Below are 19866 nucleotides of genomic sequence, written 5' to 3'. Positions count from 1 at the left end.
CTTTTATTATGGAAGACAAGCAGAGACGCCACTGCGCATGCGCCGGTTCGTCCATGCAGCAGAGACCTATCTGTTTAAAGTCATATTTCATCATTGCGGGATTTGTGAATTTCATTGCTATAAAAATAAATACTGTTCTTTTGAAATATGTTCATACTATGTTTTGCAAACACTAGAGTGCGCTCCCGAGTCCAAAAATGAATGGGTTCATATGGGGCTCATAAGCAAAATCATAGTTTGTTATATATGCTTGTCTTTTAACTAAACAATGAATGTGCTTGTTTATCAGATGAGCTTTTAAATGTTACTTTGTGGATCTCCATGTGTAATTTTGGACAGCACAAACTGTCATTTCAGACATCTCCAAGTCTAATCGTTTTGGGCATCTCCCTGTGCTCCAAGCAATCTTTTGGACATCTTCAAGTGCTCCAAATATTCTTTTGGGCATCTCCTAGTGTTCTTTTGGGCATCAACAAGTGTCCTATTGGACATCTTTAAGTATTCTATTAGATATCTCAAAGTATCCCTTTGAGCATCTCCAAGTGTCCTTTTGGGCATCTCCAAGTGTCCTTTTGGACATCTCCAAGTGTCCTTTTAGACACCTCAAAGTGTCCTTTTGGACATCTCCAAGTATCCTTTTGGGCATCTCTGAGTGTCCCTTTGGACATCTCCAAGTGTCCCTTTGGGCATCTCTAGGTATGTTTCTTGGCATCTCTAAGCTTTCTTTTGGGAATCTTCAAGTGTTTATGAAATCTTTTGCTTGATTGTAATTCAGAGGGCTGCTATTTTTATGGATTGGAAAAATTCGTTTATTATCAATAACAAACAAATAATAATTATTATTATTGTCATTTTTTATTTCCTTTACATATTTTAAGTTACAGGCATTTTCAAGTCATACTCGTGGCAACAGGGGGTACTGCAGCACCCTCCAGCACCAGCATTTTGTGCGTAAAAACACGCGCCGTGCGTAAAAACATGGAGCGTGCGTAAAAGCGCATTCCTTGCGTAAAAACGCGGAACAAACACGTGATTACTTCTCTGGTAGAAGTTTCAGTTGAAACCTAAAGTTTAACTGCTCTAGAACACAGATGAACTAATTGTTATGGATAGGAAAATAGTTTATTATCAATAATAAAAATATGGTTTAAGAAAGCATTTAGGAATTTAGATGGTTCTTTGAGATGTCATCGTTCTGCAATAAACCGCTGTTCTACCTAAATAACCATACAGGACCAATGTGTTCAAACAAATGGAATGGTTTATTTTCACACAGAACAATGAAGGCTAAATTAGATTGTATACCTCAGAATTCTATCAGGTGATTAATGAAACTTACTTCCACACTGTTGCATTATCTTCTCTTGGTCAGATATCAGCTGCATTTTGTGCGCACGTGTTACTTAAAATGTATCACTGAATGTATAAACGCCACAGACTCGTAAAATAATGTGACGTTTGTAAAAACCACCTTAAAGCTACTTTAACTGTTTGGGTGAAATTTACATACCACCATTTTTGTTAATACCGACAAACTGAAAGCATTTTTCCAATTAAAATAAAACGCATGTGCATGGGGAAAATTGCACGCCTATTCATATTATGCAAAATGCATACAAATCTTTTGTATATTACACTTTAAACATAAAATAGCATTTCGGCTGCATTACACAGAACGCTAAAACAACGCTAAAACAAAACAACCCCATGTCGTGCGTAAAAGCGTTTAATAAAATTGAGACTCACTTCACATTCTCCTCTACACCTCTGCAGCTTTTCCCTGAGTGTTACACTGTTAAATCCAGTCTCGCTCACCAAAAATGGGACCATTATTAAAAAGTAATAAAAGGCTGGGACTTATTTACTTTGTGTTACAGTCGTTGTGAGGGACGCTCATTAACTGCAGCTGGTTAATTTCTCCCCATACATGCCCGCACCTCGGACCGCGCTTCTGATTGATTGAGAGAATTCTTTCCCGGCCAATGAGAAGCGCTGCTCTGCTGAGTATTGAGCACGTAAGGTTTATCGGTTCCGTTTATTGACTGTTTGAGGCAATTTTTATAAACTGAGGGTAAAACTATATTATTCATTTTTTTTTTAAATAAGTTTATAATAGAAAATAAGGAATGTTTAATCCGTTTTTAAATTTTTCTTTGTTTTTAGTAAAAAAAAATCTGAAAATGTTTTTATTTTCCTGTAGTTCTGTTTGCAAACCACAGAAATGAAAAACTGAAAAAGTACAAAGAACAAAAACAGACATTTCTTACTATACCAAACAATAAAAAATAAATTTTGTTTATACTCAGTTTTCCAGTTTCTCATAATGGTAAAACTGGGCTAAATAAGAAGTGGGCTGCCTCTTCTTAAACCGTCTCTGATTAGACTTTTTTTTTTTTTTTTAGCTCTGGACTGTCCCAAATAACTTTTCATAGGACAATAAATATAGTAGTTAAATTTTTACTACAGAGAAAGTCATTAAAATTATGCCTATATTCATTTCTAAATGAATTAGTAAAAACAAAACTTTACTAGCAAAAATGTGCATTTTACTTTAAACAAAATGCAGTTTGCTATCAAAAATATTGTTTTACTAGCAAAAGCTATTAATATTCTACTAGCATAAAACAAATTCACTTTACTAACAAAATCCCCAACCACAAACCAGACAGCAGTCCAATCTTTAACATACATACTTTTAATTATTGTGCACCATTTGATTTGTCCTCAAGCAAACAGACTTTTGTAGACAATCAGTCTAAAGATGAGCAGAGGATTTGTCAAGCATCCAGCCTCGTTCAGCCAGTAGGCCTTTTCCCCTCCATCTGTACATTCAAGTCTTTCCTGGGCAGTTTGCTTTTGGCATCACTCCACCCTAGTATCCGAGTAAGGAAAGGAATAGCTGGCATTGCACATGCAAGAATAAGAAACCAGGATCACAGAGATTGACCTCAAACTGCTTAAACACAGAAAATGCAGCCAGCCTGGCACATGGACTAAAATAGAGAAAAACAAAAAACATTTCCAGCATTTTCTTTTTACACATGATTGAAATGTGATCAGTAGTACTTCAGGGGAGATGTCTAAAATGACACTAAGCATGGCAGGATTTTTTGTACGTAGGACGTAGGCATGAGTGTGTGCGTTTACTATATTCCTTTGGTGGAAAAATACAAAGATGGCCACGGAGAGACTCCCAATGTTGACACTTAAGACACACACTCTAATAACGTCATTTATATCTTAGCTGCCTCAGCCAGGCTTCTCTAGGATGAACGGAATGTGTACAGCATGGCCGATGAATGGAAGCATGGCGATTTTCCTTAAAAAAAAAAGGGTTTTCAGTAGAAGATTCACCTTGTTTCTCATGGATCAACATGGATGTGAAAGGTAATTTCTTGAGTATGCCGCATAAAACACTGCAATCACTCTATTTGAGTTCACCTTAAAAATTATCTTTACTTTATCTTTGGATGTTCTGTTTGGTACCGCAGAGGCAGATACTAAACCTGTTAGACTTGGAGTGGACAGATGTGTTTAAGGTTACAGAGAGAAAGTGTGTCCACCATGTGTTTATTCTCATGTTCCCTCTCCGCTGCTGGAGGTTTGTGTGCTCGCTGACTGAGGCTGTGGAGGCGTGGCCTCGAGCTCAGACTCTCGGACGAAGATCACGGCATCTCCACTGACATTGATAAGGCACTGAGCCTGGGGAAAATAAACACACACATCACACAGTGCAGGTTTAGATCGCAGTTTGGGTCATTTTTATACCTGTGTAAGAGTATTTAAATGAACACACACTGACCTGGTTCTTGTTAGGATTCTCCATAAACACACACTCCTTCATGCTGTAGGACACAACAGCATTTCCACCCAGAGCAGCTACATGGGCTCGTACCATAGCAAAGACCTCAGCTATAAACGAATGCAGGAAGCCACTCACCCCACCCTCCTAAGAGAGAGAGAGAGAGATTTAAATGTTTAACCATTCTTTATCATCATCAGTCATGCAAAAAAATATGGGCAATCAAGTGCACCTCACTAAAACTGTCAACGTTCTGCACTGTCTAACAAAACAAAACAGGGATGCACTGAATATTGTCAACTAAGTTTTGTCAAATAATAATTGTCAAATAAGTAAAAAGCATGAATAATTTATACAGAAACATGACTGAAAAGCCAGAAATATATATTTAAGCTATTTAATTCATGCATTTGGAAAATGTTAATACATTTGAACACGTGTCCAGTATTGGCTTCAGCCCATTTTTTTTATTTAGGTGCATCGCTAAAACAAAATCTTTGATTCTTAATTGCACCAAACCTATAATACTTAACAAGATGTCACTACTGAGACCAGTATGCGACTGTGTGTGAGCACATATATGAACTTACCTCCCGTAGTGAAGTGGTCTCCCTGATGAAGAACATGTTGATGATGCCGAGGTACTTGATTATTTTGGTTCCAGGAATAAAAGAGAGCGGAGTCATCTTGACCACAGCGACAGAGCCTCCAGCGTAGGACCGATTCGACCTGAGAGAGCGAGACCGACCCTCCGGCAGCGGACTGGCCTTCTCCAGAGAGGACACTAAGAGATGGAGAGAGAGAAACACCCATAGAGAGAAGAAGGAGAAACAGTAGACACGGCTCTCAGAGGACATCCTCTGATTTCATACGGACGCAAATTTGAGCAGGTAACAGAGGAAAGAGGCCGCGGGAAAGAGGAAGTGTGCACGTCTGTGCGTTTGTGAGCAGGTGTGTGCAGCAGAAAGAGCTTCATGTGATTAGAAAGCTCAGTGAGAACGCTACTGAAAATATGATAAGCTACCATGCATCGCATGCAGACACACTGGCACACGCTGAGTGAGAGTGAGCGAGAGAGATTGTGTTCATGTAGAATCTGCTGGCATGGTTAATTAGATGGCAATGAGAAGTGTCAGACTACTAGGACTGGGTGATATAGCAAATAATCAATGAAAATTATTCTGGGGGGTTTTCTTAAAATATGTGAACTTGACAAACATGAAATACCACCATGTTAAGAATTAAGAAACAAAATGTATTTAGACTGCACCTTTAGCATAAACTAACATTTCACAGTTTTTTTATGAATAAATGTAACAAATAATATACCAAAAAACGCCATTTCAGCCATACAGCTAGGAATGCAATTTAAGTAATAAAAAAGGCATATTGGCTTTTACTGATTAATAGGACATTTAGCCTCAAATAATCAATATCTATACTCAATATATCAGTCAGGCCCCAATTTTAGCACTAAAAGCAACTAACTCTGTTATATCCATTATGTGAATTACAAGAGTACAGTATTACACTCTCTTACCATAATCACCACCCGATCTTATTTTTATCTTTTTGTCTAATCTTGATTTTCTTTGTGACTAGACAGTCACCAAAGCCCTACTAGCTGTATGATACAGGACTGTAAATTACTAGCTTTTAATTTATTACAGAGTAGCAGGCAAGTTTTGTCACCTGTTGTAACACAAAAGCAATTGTAGCACTTAAAATTGTATTATACCACAGTTAGTTTCGACCCTGCAATGTGATTGGCTATGAGGCATATAAGTGCCATTATCAGCTGGCAATGAACTGTAACTGAAGTTCAGCACAGATACAAACAGAGCAGCAATTTATAATTTATAATGATTTATAAACATGACCAGATAAACATTAACCTATTGGTACACCAAGTCCAATGCCAGGCGTCTGACTAGAGGGGTATAAAGGCAGTGGTAAAGATGTAAAGATGGATTACATCTTAAAATTGCAATAGTTCATGTGGTCAAAGTCCTAAAGGTCTACCAATTTAAAAAAATAATTTTCTTTGTAATGAATACCATGTAAAATGTTTTGACATACCAGGTCCAACATAAAAAAGGACCAAAAAAAAGGTTCCTTGAGTGATATAAATATATATTTATTTGATGGAATTTGGATTCAAGTGGCAGGTTGATCAATAGAGATGTGAAGAAAATGGCCATTTACTATACTGTTATTCTAATATATTACCTTTACAAGAGCATTTGAATGAATAGCATTATGAATGGGAATTTTACATTTCATACCAATTTAATAGAATGTTTACAACCAGAATGTGCTTGGAAAATCTTCAATAAGATTGAGAGGGCACAAAGTGAGAGAGAGTTTATCTGTGGCAGAGCTCAGAGGGTTGAAGGAGGTTACAGCAGTGAGCTCTAGAGAAAACTGAAGCTGCTCTTCGTTTTTCCAATAATACAATATAAGCCAGTTACAACTGTTTGACCAGGGGGGCTTGTTTGTTTTTGTTGCAGTGGCTCAGTGATAAGAGTGCTAGGGGTTGTTGATCACATTTATAATTAATACAGAAAAACAACTGATTGTTCTAATTATAATTACAGCTTTATCACCCAGGCCTATGTATAACATTACTCAGCTGTTAATCAGCATACATAACCACAGCCCTGACATAAAGCCTTCATATGGCATCAGAATCATCACATTGCATGAAGCTCTATATTAGGATGCATGCAAGTGTGAAAGATGTCAGAGCTAAACATCACAAGTCATTCAGTTCATGCCTATGATGCACTTATGCAGGCTTTGTGACAGAGAGCATTCTGTGAGGTGCTGCCATACTTACTTACACATCATTCAGGCCAATTTAAAAAATAACCCAAACAAAATTGTCATCATTGCTGCACAGAATAGTGCTCTTAATACTCTTTAATATTGTCTTCACTAGGGAGCAGTCCTCAACGTTCACACTCTGTTGATCAGTTCAGCTTGATCGGTTTATGCCAGCATAAGTGAGAGTGTATGAAGGCGTGTGCGTGTTCGTGAGTCTGTGTGTATGAATGTGCTCCTACTTGTTTTAATTGATCCGCGTCTTATGGTATGAGCTTTCAGTCTAAGCTGCTCTATCCAGGAGCTGCATCTGTCTGTAAAGGAACTGTAATCAACTGAGGGGGCTGGGCACACACATAGACGCACACACGCGTGTGTGCCGCACACACACCCACACACCAAAACAAAACACACGCACACAGGAACACAGACCCACACAGACAGACAGAAAGACACACGCGAAAAGACACACGGACACAGACATGCACGTGCCACCACATCAAATTACAGAGACAGAGACACACAAACAAACACACATACACACACGCACAACAGAGGGATACACAGAAGTGGAAACAGGATAGAACAAAAAGGAAAAAAGAAGAACAGAAAAGAGGAGTAAAATGGATGATGCTGGAGTGTGTGTTGTAGCACTGCAATCTGTCAGACACAAAAGGAGCAGAAATCAAACCAAAAAACAAAACCCTGCCACCGTGAAAACACCCAGCCAACGAAAAGACGCACTCACCCCGAGCGCTCGGCAGAGCACCTGAAACCTCAGACAGACCTAAAACACACAAACAGGTTACTCAACATCACAGTGACCATTCTTACATGGTAAGATAAACATCAATGTGGTGATTTAGAAAGCTTTAAGAGTATTGTTTTTAAACAGGTGCCATTTCCACATGGCAACTTGTTTATTTAAACAAAAACTACAAAATGTGACATGGTGATAAATTACATGACAAAATAAAAAAAAGAAGCCATAGTTCATGTGGTCAAGTTCCTAAATATCAACCGATCTGAAAAGTAGTTTTCTTTGTACTGACTACAATCTGAAAATGTATTAACATACCAGGTCCCCCATGAAAAAGGACCGAAAACAACGTAAAAGAAGACTCAAGGTAACTTTTTCCTGCACTGCTTGCTGTTCCAAAAACTCAACTCAAATGATGTTTACCATTTGATTAGTGGGAGATATTTGTTAAGTAAACTCAGACATGCATTTATACTAAAATAATAAAAGGCTTGATAAAATAAAATCTATTTATTTGATGGAAATTTAGATTCAAATGTCAATCAATAGAGACGTGAAGAAAATGGCCATTTACTACTATACTGTTTTTCTAATATTACCTTCACAAAAATATTTGAATAAATAGTGCAAAAAATGGAACAAAGGAAACACTTCACACCGATTTCACAAAATGACTATAACTGTAAGCCATACAACTGGTTGGGCTTGGGAAAATCTGAAGGGTAAGAATGAGAATGAGAATAAGAGGGCACACAGTGAGTAAGAGTTTACCTTTGGCAGAGCTCAGAGGGTTGGAGGAGGATTCAGCAGTGAGCTCTAGAGGGAACTGGAGCTGCTCTTCGTTTTCTGTAATGGCTGGAGAAGACATGCAGGGTCAAGGGCTCAGATTAGATTTGGTCAACAGATTAAATTGGGGCATTTACTGGCATGATGATATGCAAAGGGTATTAAACAACAATGTAATACATTCATACAAAAAACATGCAAAATTAATCAGTCAGTAAATTAGTTGTGAATGAGAGATGTTCTTGTAAAAGATCGCCCAAATGAACACAGCTGAGTACCTTTGCACCATTTCTCTTTGAAGGGTTGTGAACACATGCAGACAGGCACACACACACTCTCACCTTTCATAAGCGTCTTGTCGCAGCTTTGTCTGCCATTTTCCAGAGTCTGTTCCTTATCAAAGCTCATCGCCACTGCTGTCACTGCCACCTGTAAATCACACAGAACACACAAATCCTTTGCTGGGTCTGAAAGTGACTGAAAACACATGTACTGGTACATGTACACATGTACTGATGAATGGATATTCATCAGTAAAAGCAGATCAGACCATGGTTCATTCTTAATTCACTTGAAAATATAGAATGGATATGGATATTTAGCGTATCGCAACACACTGCTTTGCATGCTAAGACACAGGACGATACCACACACAATAACTACCATGTTTAAAGTGGCAGTCCGTATTATTTTGTTTCTAAACTAAAAGCAAAAGCATTTCTTAGTGGAACCACCATACCTGCTAAGTATAATATGTTAATTCTAAAAACTGGGGTATCGGGTCGCTGTTCACGGAGTTCTTCTGGCCACATCACGAGTCTTTTCATATCTGGCTCAGTTTTACTAAACGCGAGCAGGTGGAAGAGCAATGGAGATTTCAGAAGGGGAAACTCAGAGCTCAGTAGCTCATTCACTCATAGTAAAAACAAAGTGTATAGTTAAAGTAAAGTTTCTGACTGAGCGTGCTCTCTCTCTCTCTCGCTCTCTCTCTTTGACTGAACATAACCTGGAATCGGATTCATCCGCTCTGAAAGGAGACCGCATCACACCCTCCCTGTTTAAAATGATTCTTTCGCATGCTCAGTGCAATTAACCACATTCATCAAAGATGGCCCTAAACTCCAAAACATAAGGACATCAGCTTTAAACACATGAACTAGGCATTACTGTACAACAGATATGTTGCAGGGTCTGACGAGTAAGTGTGTCTGAGCAACAAGTGGAGAGAATCAATGGGAAAATGCTACAAATCCAGACTAATTAACTTGAGCACACCAACTACAGGTCGTGCCGTGCTTGAAGTACAGTGGACCAAATGCACATGTAACTAGAAGTTCTCACCTGTATGAGCTCATCCTCAGGCACAGCAACAGTGAAGTTCAAATGGCAGAGGCAGCAGGGCACCATGGAGCGCAGTTTAAAGTACAGGCTCTACAAAACACACACACACACACGCTCCTTAAAATAAGGGCCTAATTCCTTAAAACACATAAAAGAGAGAAGGGGGTTGAGTGAACTCACCTTAAGGAGATTCTCACAGAGGTCATTGAACACCTTATTCAGGCCCTGATTAGTGAGGTTTACATTGCTGAGGCGGAAGACTCTTACAGATGTAAACATCTACAGAAATAAGGAAAAACAAGACTTGAGGTATGAGACACACAAATGTAGAATCTTACACTGAGACATGTTTTTGTCCTCAGAAGGGTCAGCAGAACTATTCTGTGCTGTTTATATGGTTTGGTGACCAATGGTTTTTATCCTACCTGTAAAGCTGAAGTCCAGTTATAAATCCCAGGCATGATTTCAGTATTGCAGCTGTAAAACCCTGAGGATGAGAAACAAACAAATACATAAATACAGAGAGAAGACGATTGGAGAGAGGAGAGGAGAAAAGAGAAAACAAAAGTGGTGTACCTGGAGGTGTTGGGGCATCAGTAAGGAGGGAGTGAATGTCTTCAACAGCATCTGTGTCGTCAATCTGAAAAAGTACCAAAAATAATTTCACAATCTTTATTAAATAAATCAAATTCTAAATATTCAGAATATTTTTTGATTTACAAATTAACACATATACTCCTTGTATAATTTGGTTAAAAAAGTGATTTGTCCCAGGAGTCTATGCAAGTAGTATGTCCTCTAGGGTTAAATATTAAATTTCTGCAATGTCTGGAACTCAACACAGAGGATTTTGTCTTCTATTATGTAGTTACTGACAACCGTCCAAATGTTAGTCGTCCCACTGGTCGCCAATGCTGCATACAAGGTAGAACAGCCTTCTGTTGCTTTCTACCCTGCCCATGCCTCAATACACCCAAGCTTTCATACACTCATTATAAATACCCAGATGGGCATTTTTCAAATCCGCTCTTTAATAAACAGTAATTCTGCACACTGATGAATTCGCTAAATCATTTCATCCACATCATGTTGCATGCATCCTCCTTACCTCTAGAACGAAAGCATCCTTCTTTCCGTGAGACAGGTCTAACTCCGACACCTCGTCTGAACTCTCCGAGTGGGAGCGGAAGAGCCGGGAACGTTGCCGGGGTTCAGGGATAGGAGAGCCAATCACCTCCTCAACAAGTTCCTGTATGATGATAACACAAACACTGACTAATTAGAGAGGAGAAAAAAATAACAGCATTAGATTGTTCTGGTGTTGAGTCTAAACAGAAATCAGTATATAAAAGAATATGAGAGGAATACCAGTCAAGGGAGTTATGTCACGGCACAGCAGTCAAGGCACTGGTATAGTGTATGCCAGGGGTTGGCAATTAAGTTTGGCTGCGGGCCAGATATTTTCCAAGACATTACATGGTGGGCCACGTAACAGTTGAATTCAAAGCAGGTAAACCCAAGAAAAAAGCAAAAAAAAAATAAACACATTGCTCCTAAGGTGGGATCGAACCTGTGTTGTCAGGGTCGGGGTCCAATACACCACCGCTGCCTCGGCTACTGAATTGGGACACGCTCAGGGCAAAAAACGCCCTTATATAAGGAGATAGGGAGATAGGAACGGGTGGAAAAACGAGAATGGACGGAAACTAAAGTCACTTAAACAAAAGCTTATATATATATAATTATCGTTCACTATAGTTCAAACAACCTCACAGATCAAATGTTTCATGCTTGCGGGCCACATCTGCACCACTATTGCCGACCCCTGGTGTATGCAGTCACTCAAAAGCGTCCAAAATGTAAACAGAGGTCGATAAACGCATTGCAGAGGGAAATATCTCATGTACACATTTTACTCTTGAACCTTGAGCTTTAAACAGCGCTGGGTGATATTAGATCAAGATTCATGATTCATTATATCAAGATTAATCTTACCTTACACATCTTACTTTGAGTACGATAAGTGTATAATGATTTGAATGAACAACAAACACAACACAGACTATCAGAGTTGGCTCGAGGTTTAGGTTCTCAGGTTGGTGAGGTGTTCTGTATTCCAGTAAATGTCGGTTTTGATTAAATGCTTAGCCCTAGCTTTCAACTGCTTGATCTAAAGAGTATTTGTATTTGTATTAACTGTAGGGGATATAGGTTGTCTTAATGAATCACACAACAAAAAAAAAAAATACACATTCAGTTTCACAGAAATTCTGGCCTTTTGCCATTCAATCATGAAATCACGATTATGGGATAAGGATGGTGTGCCAGTGCTGTTAGTCAGTTGCCATTTGGTTGGTTAGAGGTTTTTTTTATTTGTATTTTTGTGGTAATGATGTAGGTTGCTTTATCAAAGTGTACTCAAAGTACATTGACTTTTGTGTATGGTTAGTTACCTCAAAAAAATAGTTGCTTATGTTTGTTCATATCTATATTTATTAAACTCAACACAATAATGTTTTGTTTATCCAAATGAGTAAAAATATTTTGGTCAGCTTAAATGAAGCCATGGTACTTAAAAATACAAAATACTACACAAAAATAAGTGCACCCCCCTAAACACACAGCATTCTCTCACAATTAGTATACCACACCAGCCCTGCAGGAGGTCAGCATGGTTAGTTGTGAAACACCTGGGAGAGTGAGTTGTGGTGTATCCAGGTGCTACATGTCCACCTTAGAGAGTGAGTGTAGAGGCAAGACTGCATGCTTTTATTATATTCACCAGTGTGTGTGAATAGAGAGTTTGAGCACTGTATGGTCATGCATTAAATTGTACCGTATTGATGCATCTGAAAGCTTCTGGGTCCAGAGTGAATAGTTTCTTTGTCAGTTCAAAAAGAAACACAGTGTTCACCAGTTAACATCCACAAATTGATGAGCAAAGCAGTTGCAACTTAAGCCACTGACCGTATATTTCTGCACTTACCGGGGGGTTGACCTCATACAGCTCCTTGTTTTTGGCAATGGTGTCATTGATTTTCTTCTGCATGTTTGAGATGTGTTGTTCGTATGTGATGTCACTCGGGGTCTTTCCTGCTATCTGGATTCCTCCTGGACTGGGTAGCGGAGTCAGATACACCCCTGTAGCAGACTACAGCGCGCAAACAAACAAACAAACTTTTCAGCACAGCTTTAAGAAACAGTAGAAACTGAGTGTGAGATGAGTAAATGGTACAGTACTTACAGCCAAGCCCAGCAGCATGTTCTCTCCAATGCTGATTTGAATGCGCAAACCAAATAGTGCGTTCATGCTGCGCAGCTTCAGCTTGTTCATCAGCTGCGTGTGCAGCTCGTACTCCAGAAATGGCAACAAATTACTAATGGCTGTGGCATTTCCTTCCCCCTGAGCCTTCTTTTTAGTCCGACATAATCTTCAGAAAGAAACAGAAAATAAAAAAAATCCATATACTTCATATTCTTTTTCTAGTTTTTTTTTTAATACCCATACTGTACATAAGTGCTTTTACCACTGATACGCAAATGAGCTGTTGAGACAGGCTTTCCAACATTATGCCTCAAGCTGCAAGTAAAGCTGAGTAGTGAAGGTCCATGCAGTGAAAAGTGTTATGATACACCACTTTTTTTCGATTCAGAAAAGGATTATTAAATGTGCAGAGTTGGTGGATCAAATGTGTTAGGTTTTTAGTAACACTAAAAAAGGCAGAGCAGGGAGTTCTCCAAGATTAGGCAACACAGGTGTAGTGTTTGCAGCTTTTTGTTGAGTACTGTGTGTCTTTATTATATGAATATCAGTACTGATTTAGTATATTTGAAAGTAACTATGAAAAAGAATGTGTGCTAAATGCCATGCATTTGAATGTAAATGTGATGAAGAATAGTCTGGACATTATTATTCTAAACACTGTTTAAAAAGCCAGGATAATTTACAAAACAGTGAATATTTTCTAGGTAAACAGAGTGACAGAGTGACCATTTTTAATGGTTCATTTGTGATTTACACAATGTAAAGACCAACTGTCACATTCACATGACAAAACTGGCAAATACGAAAAAAAGAAAAGGTTTTTGCATGGCAGGGATGAATTAAACAGTGTCTATGACTCACCTGGCTTGTATAAGGCAACCCTTGCCAGTAACATTGGCTTCAGTAGGCAGGTCTATAGTAGTGAAGAGCACATCTGGGACTTTAAAGCGCCGGCAGCAGTGGCAGTATGTGAGCTGAGCTGGAAATGGCATGTTCAACTCATCATACGGTATGTGACAAAATCCACAGCCAGGGGGCGCAAGGTCTTCAAACCTAACACAACAATAAAAAAACAATACTGAGCAAAGCATACAGGATAATGCACAGCATGCTTAGTAAGGACTCTCTCACATTCACTCGTGCTCACTCTAAAGGTATATATATTAAATGTATATAAGATTAACAATTTTGGCTATCCCCTTGATTAGAACTGTACATTGATTTATCAAAAGTCCCACACACACAAAACACACAGATATACAGACCTCTCCCCCCCAGTACTTAAACATGTTAGTGTCTGTGAAAGCCAATCCTCCGTATCTTCAACCACACACAGCAGCCTCATTAGTAATGTTAAGTGAGGTTTTAGTCCTTCAGCATGGGGCATGTGATTAACCTACCCTAATGAGGCTGAACTACCCATATCACCCTCGCCTTTCTCTGTCCCTGAGGTAAAGACAGGTGCTTGTTGCCGTGACAACCTGTGATCCATGTCCAGGGCACCGTCTTGCATGAAGCGAGAGCTGAGGACAGCAGCTGTGCCTGACGCAGACAGGATACACACTTCTTCGCTGCAAAACACACACACAAAGCCACATGTCCTGACTACAAGTATACATTTGCTTAATGATAGGAGTGAGCAAGGTAGAGTTTGTGTGTGTGTGTGTACACTACAGTCAAACATTTAGACATCTTTCTTCTTTTTAAATGTTTTTAAGAAAGTAACTTTTAGTAACTTTTTTACTTTTAGGCTAGAATCATGCTTTATGTAGTACGCTATGGCCTGCTGAGCCATCTGTGTCTATGATCAGATGGACACAGGTGTTTTTTGCTAATTTCTATTTTACAGCACATACATATATGATCAGAAAAATATCTGCACGTGCCTTTGTCTCATGGCCAGAGTTATAATTAATGTAAATTATGTAATTTTTTACATTAAATTATTAATGTAATGTAAAAAATAATTCATGTAATGCTTTAATCTATTTGTTTTCTTATAAAGGTCTTTTGAATATCCACCAGGGTGGTTGTACTTTAATTGTTTTATTTATTTAGGGAATAATATCTTTATATTAGAAGCCTAATGTCTGTTCTTAATAATAAAAATTTAGTTTTACTGTTAAATGGTGTAATAGTATTATTACGCTAGTATCATTTTACTGTGGCACATTGTCTAAAAGCTCCTTTGGGAGCCCAGAAGCAGGGAAAAAAGGCACTTATTAGATTAATAGGGTAAACCTGCATTGAAGGACATTGGTTGCTAAATGCAATGATAATCAATTTTAATATGAGAATTAAGAAAAAGTAGATGTCCCAATATCTGTAAGTCAGTTTGTGAACAAGCATGTTGTAAAAAATGGTACCAGATGCTAGTGGACTCGCTGTATCCCACCACAGCATGGCAGCCCAGAGCTTTAGCATGAGACTTAATCTCCTGACGAATTTCCTCCCACCACGCATCTCGTGTTTCTGGCTCATCTGAAACACACACACAATTACAACTTAACACACATGCAGACATCACTATACACAAAAACTCTCTTGCTCTCACTCTCACACACACACACATACTTTCACTCTCTGAGAGCGAAGGGCTTTTAGAGACGCTCATGAGAGCAAGCACAAATAGACCCCTTCGCCCATACACAACAGACCAGGAGAAGAATGGAGCTAATAACAATAAGGATGAGGATGCTGATGATGAAGATAATAATGCAGATGTGATTATTATTTGCCATTCTCCTAATGGCTCATCCTCTGAGGTTTGGGGATGTGCAAAACCACATGATCAAACACTCCCAACTAATCAGAACATTCACTCGGTTTTGCAGTCATGCGATCTTACAGGAATTATTAACAAGGGCAAACTCCACCCATTTCTGGGTGCAGCCAGTAACGGAGGGAGTGAGTAGAGGGTGAGCAAATAAGTGGAGACGTGAGCAGAACTGAAAAGTGGAGGTCAGACTAATAATACTGATACGCATAATGGGTAAACAAAATGAGGACTTGCAGGCCAAAGTTCATGTGTAATTCAAAACCTGGACTATAGTTTTTTAATGGTAAAGAATTTACGGCTGCTATCATGACATTACACAGATGTTTAAAACTTTGTGGTCACTTTGACTACTAAAATCACTTGTACTATTAAAATAAAGTACCGAATGCAAGTTTAAATATATTTGTATGTGTACTCTTGCAGTCAAACAAAAACAGTGAAACTTCTAAATGTCAAATTTAGTAATTTAACCTTTTTAACTTTAAATAGAAGTCAATGTATACAGATTTTATTTCAAGTTATAAGGAGAAACTACATTAGTCTATTTATCTTAAGAAAAAAAACACAAGATCAAATTACAATAAAAATGTAAAACATTAAAAATGGTTATACCGCAGCTGCTGGCTACACTGCTCTGTAATAATCAGTCTTTTGGAACTGAATTATATACTGAGAAAAGGAATTTTAAGTTCAATTTAACAGCAGTAAATCAGATGAAAGCTACCTCAAACAATGTTACTTTAATACCCACATGGAATGTTTCTGCTACTCGGAAAAACAAGCCCTGGCCCTATTCCTTATGAGCTACATGCCTAAGCTTGTTAGGAACTGAAACCGTCTACATCTAAACCAAGCCCTAACAGACATGAACTGATTTACCTTACAGAAATGTTTTACTCTCCAGAGCACTCATTAATATGCAACTTCTGCTATCACTTCCTGTTACACAGTAAATTTAATGGATGTATAAAGTAATTTCCATTTATCTCAGCCTAGATCTAGTTTTGAACATTGATCAAAAATAATGAATCGGGTAAATCAATTGATTAGAGTTTTTCTTACTGTCACATGATGACACAGTAACACAGCTTACGAAAATAATTATTTAATATGTGTTTTAGCATTTAGTCCTAAACATTTGGTCAGAATTGGTTATTTGTAATGTAAGACATATTATTAAAGTAAGGAATGAACTAAAGCATTACTAGACTCAGATATCACTCTCTATTTCATCCATATTAGCCAGTATTAAGTATTGATTAATTAGACCGATCTATGGGACTGATCCATTCAGTAAACTTGATGGTGGCACTTTAAGTCGTTACATTAAAATTTATTTAAAAATTCTTCTTTACTAAACGAAAACAGAAAAGTTAAAACAAAAAGAAGAAAAACTAATTTTAAAATAAAATGTAAATTAAATTAAAGCACAAATACAAAAGTCTCTCCAGTATAGAAACTTGCTTCATGTGATATCAGTGTACACAAACATACTGTAGAACTGTAAACACACATCCACTGCATTACATAAAGCAAAAACAGTAACCATGAAGGACTGGGTCATGGGAACCAGAGACAGGGTCAGGGAGAGGTCACAGTTATCACCCTGGTCACAACCCGCTGCAAGAAAAGCAGGGCGATACGCACGCCCACCTCTCTGCACCCTCTCTGGAGCATCTGGTCAAGTGATAATGTGATCGGAGGAAAAGGATGCTGGGTATGGGGGTCCGGTGAGGAACAGCCAAAGCCGATCAGAAACATCCAGCCAGAGCAGAGAACAGCTACACAGCCAGCAGAAGCATGCTGCAGCCGCCTCATCCACGCACACACTCACTCCAATCACAGCGCATGGCAGCTCATGCAACACACTACTGAGCAAAACCAAGAGTGTGTGAATTACTGCATGTATCGGAATTGTTATGTGATGTGTTTGTCTGCTTTACAATAATGTAGAAGAACTGTGTTACTATTAGAGGAATACTTCAGTTTTCCTAAACCTAATCATTATCTGCTATATCTGTACAAAGTGAAATATATGGAACTATAGGCCAACTATGACTCCAGCCCTTTTTCTCTGCTTTCTGCCTCTATTTTCTAAAATTATACTAAATAAAGTTGGAGAGTACGATACATTGTTTCAGCATTGACATCACAGTGTGTGCATTTGCAATTTTCACAATGCAGGACATGTATTGTCAGATGTAATGTCAAATAAATGTTTTGCTGCTTGAAACAAAAGGAAAAATCCAATATATTTAAATTTTCCACAACATATCTACCAGATGCAGATTATACCATGGCTCCCTGTTAAGGAGCTGTAATATTTATGATATACTGATGGACAAAATTATACAATATTATACTGTCTGTATAATTCTATACTCATACAGTAAGTTTTCCAGTGGTAATATTACCAATGTAGTCCTTCTTTTACCAAACATACAAAGTTTTCTGATTGATCATGGCCTTGCATTAAGCATTTTTGGCAGGTACCAACCATGGCAAACTGAAAAAAAAAAAAAAAAAAAGTCCTGCCTGATGTTTTGAAGATGTTCTGACCCAGTCATCTTGCCCTCAATGTTTGGTCAAAGTGTGTCAGATTATATCGCCTGTCTTTTTTTCTTGTTTCCCCTACATATCAACATTACGATATGACTGTTGATTTGCAGTCTAACATGTAGATCCCACTCACTAACAGGTGGCAATTAAACCAATATATCTAATTATATTAACTTTACCTGTTTTATAATATTTTATGGTTATGGCTGTACGGTACGAAAAACCACAAAAATAGCTTGACAACATAATATATCTTACAGATTAAGTTAGAAAATGCTGGAGTATTCCATTAAAATACTTGTTAATACAGTGATAAACAGTATCACTCATGTCCAAGTATTTCATGAGGTGGGGTGCAAGTATCATAAAGAAGATATTAATAAATTAGTATGTCAGTATGAAAACGTGTATATATGTGTGTCTATACGAGCTTCAAACTGAGCTGCCAAGGGCTGTGTGTGTAAATGCAGGACTGGGGGTAGGGTAGTACCTGCGGTGAAACTATTCCAGTCTAGCAGTTTGTATGATCTGGTGTTACCCAAGGCTGATTCAAAACGCCACATTAGTAGATCAGTTAAAGGAGCGGAGAGAAAGAGAGAGTAGAAAAAAAAGAGGAAAAGAATAAAAGAAAATAATAAACATAAACTACAAACAAGAGCACAACACTGGACAACACCACTCCACAGGAACTGCAAAGACAGACAAGAGAGTTATTGTCAGAAAAGAGAGAGGGAGGGAGAGAGAGAGAATGAGAGTGTGAGTGTGTGAAAGAAAGACTGACTGAGAAAGATCAGATACTGTGTGGGGAAGTGAAAGGCAAAGCAAGAAGAGGAAGAGATGAAGAAAAATAGATAAGAGACTGAGGGAAAGAGATTGAAAGAGAGATTGAAAGAGATTAAAAGAGAGAGAGAGAGAGAAAGGCATGCAGCAGCACTATGTCACTAGGTCAGTGGCTCTATATCAGCACAACTACAGTAAAGATTACACAAGCAGCTCCTTCAACCAAACCATGCTTCACATTCAGCTAATACTTACACAGACACACACACTCTCTCTCTATCTCTCTCACACACACACACACACACTCAAACACTCACACTTACTATGATATGTAGGTGTTTCTTTTCAGAGGAATTTCTGCAGTCAATTCCCCTTGAAACTGTGACTCACTAAAATTAAACTAATATTTATCATTAACCCTACATTCAGTGCAGCTGAAGTGAAAGTGCTCCAAATCTAATTGTTTTGTTTGCTCATCTTCTTCTTAAACTGGCTGGTATGTGTCATAACACTCTTAAACATAAAGGTGCTAAAAACACAACGCCCAAAGCACTGACTTGATGCCTATATCTGTCTATACATGAACTGAAATGTGTAACATCTGTGCATTTCATAACTTGCCTTAATAGCATGCATACAAATCCCAATAAAGCTTGGGCAGTACGGTAATTTGGTTTCATCTGTTGATATACATGCACTTTTTTATGCTGTTCCAACTTTTCTGTTTGAGTTAAACAATTAAACAATGCACTAGTGTATAAAGTATATTAATTTGATTTTTGTTTTGTATTTATATTGTGCATATACTGTGTATTTACTGTTGCAAAAAGGCATTCACGTACATTAGTGAGAATCTAAAATCTGGGCTTACATAGGAGTTGTGAAATTTAATGCCTAAAATACTCTCAAGCTTAATTACTTTTACAGCTAACTGTTCAGTAACTACTGGTTGCGATAATCCTCGGTTATAG

The 19866-nt window shown here is 38.1% G+C and overlaps 1 protein-coding gene across 17 annotated transcripts in view; it reads right to left on the bottom strand.

The window, feature by feature from the left end:
* Positions 1 to 2679: 2679 nt before the first annotated feature.
* Positions 2680 to 19866, bottom strand: part of c2cd5 (C2 calcium dependent domain containing 5) — a 36875-nt gene continuing 19688 nt past the window's right edge. For 4 of the 17 annotated variants that reach the window (XM_049483294.1, XM_007244053.4, XM_007244056.4 and 1 more), the window contains 19 exons: positions 18606 to 18659; positions 15144 to 15258; positions 14178 to 14348; positions 13639 to 13830; positions 12757 to 12943; positions 12499 to 12663; positions 12349 to 12393; positions 10621 to 10761; positions 10089 to 10152; positions 9938 to 9999; positions 9693 to 9791; positions 9513 to 9602; positions 8513 to 8600; positions 8157 to 8240; positions 7374 to 7412; positions 6868 to 6969; positions 4393 to 4586; positions 3803 to 3949; positions 2680 to 3702 (listed from right to left, as the gene is read on the bottom strand). In XM_049483294.1, the coding sequence (XP_049339251.1) occupies positions 3577 to 3702; positions 3803 to 3949; positions 4393 to 4586; positions 6868 to 6969; positions 7374 to 7412; positions 8157 to 8240; positions 8513 to 8600; positions 9513 to 9602; positions 9693 to 9791; positions 9938 to 9999; positions 10089 to 10152; positions 10621 to 10761; positions 12349 to 12393; positions 12499 to 12663; positions 12757 to 12943; positions 13639 to 13830; positions 14178 to 14348; positions 15144 to 15258; positions 18606 to 18659 (2165 nt within the window). In that variant the 3' untranslated portion in view covers positions 2680 to 3576. Of the gene's footprint in view, positions 3703 to 3802; positions 3950 to 4392; positions 4587 to 6867; positions 6970 to 7022; positions 7286 to 7373; positions 7413 to 8156; positions 8241 to 8512; positions 8601 to 9512; positions 9603 to 9692; positions 9792 to 9937; positions 10000 to 10088; positions 10153 to 10620; positions 10762 to 12348; positions 12394 to 12498; positions 12664 to 12756; positions 12944 to 13638; positions 13831 to 14177; positions 14349 to 15143; positions 15259 to 18605; positions 18660 to 19866 lie in introns of those variants that run through there. The other 13 variants (XM_049483301.1, XM_049483302.1, XM_007244060.4 and 10 more) reach the window with 9 other exon arrangements.

The sequence above is a fragment of the Astyanax mexicanus genome, chromosome 9 (genome assembly GCF_023375975.1).
Source record: "Astyanax mexicanus isolate ESR-SI-001 chromosome 9, AstMex3_surface, whole genome shotgun sequence".
Classification (NCBI taxonomy): Eukaryota; Metazoa; Chordata; class Actinopteri; order Characiformes; family Acestrorhamphidae; genus Astyanax; species Astyanax mexicanus.
The sequence above is the reverse complement of the archived record's forward strand: the minus strand, read 5'-3'. Positions and strand labels throughout refer to the sequence as shown.